This window comes from Syzygium oleosum, unplaced genomic scaffold, assembly GCF_021117445.2.
Source record: "Syzygium oleosum isolate NSW1041296 unplaced genomic scaffold, Sole_v2.1 Sole_v2.10, whole genome shotgun sequence".
In the NCBI taxonomy this organism is placed as follows: Eukaryota; Viridiplantae; Streptophyta; class Magnoliopsida; order Myrtales; family Myrtaceae; genus Syzygium; species Syzygium oleosum.
In genome coordinates, this window is record NW_026607494.1 from 8,806,759 (window position 1) to 8,812,316 (window position 5,558).

At 42.3% G+C, this 5,558-nt stretch overlaps 1 protein-coding gene across 1 annotated transcript; it reads left to right on the top strand.

The window, feature by feature from the left end:
• The first annotated feature begins 835 nt into the window (after window positions 1–835).
• On the top strand, window positions 836–1,863 carry LOC115692407 (uncharacterized). The gene is made up of 2 exons (XM_030619247.2): window positions 836–881; window positions 1,544–1,863. Exons 1-2 carry the CDS (start codon window positions 836–838, stop codon window positions 1,861–1,863), a joined length of 366 nt encoding a protein of 121 aa, XP_030475107.2.
• The last annotated feature ends 3,695 nt before the right edge of the window (window positions 1,864–5,558 follow it).

Here is a 5,558-nt window from a genome sequence, read left to right on the forward strand (position 1 = left end):
ATTTGTGGTGTATATGTGTCGGATTGTTGTGTGATGTCGTGGCTGAATTGTGAGGGTTCTTGTGACTGAAATTACTTGCGATTGTGATGGTTATATGTGTGTTTATAAGCTGCGAATTACTGTTCATAAGCTGTGATTTACTGTTCACGGGGCTGTGATGATTTGTTCGGGACACAAGTTGGATTTTTAGAACCGGCATTTAATGGCGAGAAAGTGTCGTGAAGGATCGGAATTGATCCGACGCCATCTGGTTAGAGAAAATTGGCAATTTACGCGTTTTAGGCGCGTTTGGAATTATTCTGGATGGAGTTGATTTAATTGGGTGCTTAGTTGTGTAATTATATAATAGAATTATGCATGTTTGGTGCACGCGTGGGCCAGATTGAATTAATTGTTGACAGTGGCCATGTGAATTGCTGAGTGAGCGTGTTTTATGTGTGAAGTGATGCGTGCACGGGCCACGTGTGAAGGGCCAGTTGCGTGTGATAAATGCATGTGGAGCGTGGGCATGAGGGAGAAGGAAATTGTAGTGTGGCAAGTGATGGTGGGAAAGTGTGTGAAAGTGCGAAAGTGTGAATTTGGGATCGGGCCGAGTATCAAAAACTCGGGCCGCGATCATGTAGGTATGTTGCATTTAGCACATGCTAAGGCTTGAAAAAGCAAGAATGAGAATCGGTCCGAGGCACGATCAACTCGGGTGAGATCGGGATTGGACCGAGGCATTATAAGCTTGGGTTTCGATCATGTAGGCCTGTCGCATTTGGCGCGGGCCGAGGAAAGTGTGAATGTGGGATCGGACCGAGGCGTGTGATGCTTGGGGCGCGATCGAGTGTGAATGTGGGATCGGACCGAGGCGTATGATGCTTGGGGCGCGATCGAGGGTGAGTTGGGATCGGGCTTGGGGCGTGTGATGCTCAGGTCGCGATCGGGGCCTGAGGCGTGAACGAGTACGTAGGCCGGAAGTGTGGTGATGATTGGTCGCAGTGTACCTGAGGCGTGTACTTCAACGCGGGTCACTGGCGAGGATTGTGAAAGTGGAAAATGAGAATGGAAGGAATAATGGGATGAGAACGGTATATGCGCGTGTTGCATACGACGTGATCGTGATTGAGTGCAAGTGTGTGCATTATTGAGCCTGACCGTCTTAATTGATGTGCCTGTGATGTGATTACTTGATGTTCGTGAATGTGTGTGATTGCGTAATTGTCTGGAGGTACGTGATAGCCTAGGTGGGGTTTAAGGGTGAACTTACTGAGAAGTGTTCTCACGGTTGTTTCAACCGACAATTTCAGAACCCCGATAGGAATCATGAATCCTCCACCGCAGCCACCAGAGCGTTTTGGGGTACCCGTGCACTCCGAGTTGGACGTTGCAGAGTTTCCAATGGGAGATGGGATGACCTGGATTAGGCATACTACTACCGTTTTCGTAGAAATAGGCTTGCCCCTGTGGGAGGAACAGAAGTACACTGCCTGGTTCTTCCGGGATGTTGACGGGGATGAGTTCGGGCCCGTTAAGGGTTTCGATGTTCCCTTTGATTTAGTTGGGGATTGGGACCCGACGGCCGTACCCCCGATAGACGGAGAGTTGACTAGTGTGGATACTAGTTTAGCTCAGTCGGGTTTGCATTCAACGGCCGCAGCTCAGGGATCTTCAGGGGCTGAGCATGAACCTGAGCCCGAAGCGTCGCAAGTTGAGGACGACTCGATGGACATAGATTTAGAACCGATCCCCGAGGAAGAGCCAGAGGAAGCGGAGGCCGAGGTAGATCCCGAAGTGGAGCCCGAAGTGGAACCCGAAGACGAACCTGGCGAGTTTGAAGAGCCTGTAGGAGATCCGGAGTATATACTCCCGTTCGAGTAGTACATGGATCCCAATTATGTGCATGAGTATAATTTCTTCGATTTCTTGGCTGAGGAGTATCAGAACGCAGCTCCAGCTAAGTCGGGCGACATCAATCACCCGATTGTGATCGAAGCAGAGTCAGAGCTCTCAGAGGAGCAAGCTGCTCAGGTGAGTTCGGAGTCAGAAGATGAAGAATCATACTCAGAATGGACGCCTAGTAAGGGGCGTTAGGGGTTAGTACGGGGGTTCCTAGTAAGTTTTGGAAAGTAACATTTTTGGGATAGAATGCCAGGTCATCGGTCTTTTTGGTATATCGATGGGTTGTAGTACGGGGTGCAAGTGTATGCGATGGTGGAAAAATGTGGCGGTCGTAAGTTGTGATTATTTTATAAGTTGGTAATGAAAAGAAATATGTGTATTCTCCTTATTCTCCCCAGTTTTATTTGTCAGGGATTATTTATTAGTATCCGCTGTGGTTGTAAATCTCTGATGGCGAATTGAGGTCGGCGACATTCCTGGGACGTCGCACAAATCGACCAGGTGAGGGTGTCGCGTGCCCGATGGGGTTTGGGGCGTGACATTTAATTTGTACAAACCATCACAAAGCACACCAGAACCAATAAAATGATTATGTTTAAATAAACTGAAACATTTATTTCCAAACTTAAAAGAATATCCAGCTGTATCAAGTTTCGATAATGAAACTAAATTTCGAGAAATTAAAGGAACATAAAAAGTTTGAAAAAGATCTAAATGATGTCCAGTGTCCAAAATCAAACGGTACGTTCCAATGGCTTCAACTAGAGCTTTGACTCTATTTCCCATGAAAATAAACTTTTCATTTGGACTTATGGTTTGGGTCGTAAGGAATCCCTGCATTATATTCGAAACATGAGTGGTACAACCAGAATCAATCCACCAAGTATTATAAGGAACTTCTGCCAAGTATGATTCGAAACGTACAAAAGCACTAGGCTTACCTTTCTTTTCGAACCATGCCTTACATTTCAGGCAGTCTTTCTGATACTGTCTAGGTTTTTTGCAGAAATGACACTTATCATTCTTTTGTTGCTTCTTATGGATTTGGGTAGATGACTCATTAATCTTTAGTGGTCCTTCATTGCCCTTTCCATTCTTCCTTCCTGGTTTTCTTTTTAGCTCCGGGATGACCCATGAGGTTGACAGAGTGGATTCCTTGCTTCTTAAGCCTTGCTTCCTCTTGAATGAGCATACTTTGCAGCTCAATCATATTCCACTTATCCTTTATAGTATTATAATTTATTTGGAATGGACCATACTCAGGAGGCAAGGAATTTATGATAAACTGCACAAGGAAACTTTCATCCGCTTTCATTCCCATAGAACTCAATCTTGCTGCTATATTTGCCATTTCAGTGACATGCTCATGCATGGTACGAGAACTATCGAACTTAATGGTGGTTAATGTACCCATTAATGACCCAGCAACTGACTTATCAGTAGAAACAGACTGAGAACGACTTTCCACTAACTTCATAAATTCCTTAGCATTGTCAGTTTCAGGAATGGTTGACATAATGTTGTTTACTACTGTCATCCACATGAACATTAAGCTCAATCTGTTTGATCTTTCCCAAGCCATATGGAAAGACCTTTCTTCAGTGCTGCTAGAAGCAGTAAGAACAGTGGGCTTGTCATTCATGAGTGTTAAATCAAGATCAATAACACCTAGATGAGACTTGACTTGTTCACTCCATTCAGAAAAGTTAAGCCCATTGAACTTCATCATAGATGAAGCTTGCGAATGAAGAGAAACAGAAACAGATGCTGCAAAATACATCGAATGCTCACATATTAATGCTTTGAGTCATAACTTAAACACATAACATTAACTGTACATCGAAGTTCTCCTTTGGGTGATACAACAATGTACAACCATAAAACATAATTGATGCTTAAATTTAAGTTCACATAATTGGTAATTATATATACTCCAATTAGACACGTTTGCTATCTTTGGATATGCTAAACATATCTAACCAAGTATACTAATTAACCACTATTATGTTTATGATTATAAAATTAACCGGTCAGCCTTTGGGTGATCCTTAAATATTTTACAATCAATGAACTTCAAATTACCCATGATAAACAATATATATAACATCATGTCATCTCATTACTAGCATCACATAACATGGGAAATTGAATTTTATTTAATTTGACGTCTATTAGAAACTTTCTAATTCGGCCACTTTGGTGACTAACGAATTATACATAATATAGATATCAAATTAAATAATCATAACAATAATTATTTCAATTTAATGAAAAAAAATTAATGTCCGTTTACTATATGTGATCCAAAAATTCTTAATGTATATAATATAAGATAATTAGAGTTGCTGTGGTTAATCTCTAATCAAGCAAAATTATATACGGATCACAAGACATTTAATTTTACGGATAAAACATTCATATAATTGCCTACAAGGGCAAAATAGTAAAATTCATGCGGCAAGGACAAAACAGGAATTTTTCAATGCGGAGAAGGGCAAAACGGTAAATTAAATGGACAGGGGCAGAATTGTAATTTCTGAATGGAGGCCGCAGGATCCCATTGCCATGCACGTGCCCCTTCCACTGCGAGGGCGCGTTTGGCTCACGCGCTTGGCGCTGCACGCCGGCGTGCCTGGCGCTGATGTGGGCGTGTGGCTGCACGCGCCTGCCTTCATGCGCAAGTTGTAGCCGCGCGATCTTTTACCACCCGATTGTCCTCCGGCAGCCCACGTTAGACCAAAATAATTTGTGGGTTTTTGAGATCATGCCGGCGCGACCACATAGAACCAAGAATCAGCGCAAACGGCCAATAAATTTCCCCGAATCAAGCAAAATTCCGTTAAAACGTAAACCCTAATCATCACGACTTCCACATACGATCTTAAAAAATCGATAAGGTGAAATATTAGTTTGCAAGAGGTACAGTTTACCGTATTTGTCAAAATCTCATATTTTACGACAAACATCAATAAACTTTTCTCATCAATCAAACAATCAATGGAAAATCACCGATTCTCAAACTATTGCTCTGATACCACATGTAAGTTCAAATAGCTCTATGCAAATCAAACCCTAATATTTGCACAAAACATAATTGCCCATGACCTTAGAACAAGATGATTTTCATAACATCATAAGAAACGAGAGACATACCTTGATTCATGATGATTCCGTGTGAAGAAATCAATTGTAGATGAGAAATCTTTGAAGAAATCAGTTTCTCTCTCTTGACCCCTTTTCGCTTTCTGACGTTCTTGATGGAAAAGAAACCGTCGTTCTATTCTAGGGTTGAGAGAGGACCAGTTTCTAATTGGGTCTTTTATGGTCACACCATCTATCAGGATGTACAGTAATTAGAATATACTTTTCTATTGACCAATAGGAATTTAGCACATAATAATTATTAAACTTAAACCACATATGGCCAGGCCATTAATCACGTGGGCCATAATAAAATCCAACGCTTAGTGTGTCACTGGTGACTATTAGGACGAGACGGTCTGCTCATTCAGCCAACGATCATTTCATTCATTTTGAATACCGAGTTCTGAAGAAGGCGATAAGGAACTTCTGCGAGAAAATGGGGGAAGGCGGGTTTAGTTTTGTTTTCCGAGGAGCACTGCCAGACTCAACTCCTATAGCAGTGAAGAAACTCGTCAACCAAAACCAAAGTA

Excerpts from the sequence above, each read along its gene's own strand:
- LOC115692407 (XM_030619247.2), top strand. The coding sequence starts at position 836 with ATGTGGGATCGGACCGAGGCGTATGATGCTTGGGGCGCGATCGAGG. Across the intron at positions 882-1,543 it reads TGCTTGGGGCGCGATCGAGG|TTGGGGATTGGGACCCGACG; the intron begins GTGAGTTGGGAT and ends CCTTTGATTTAG.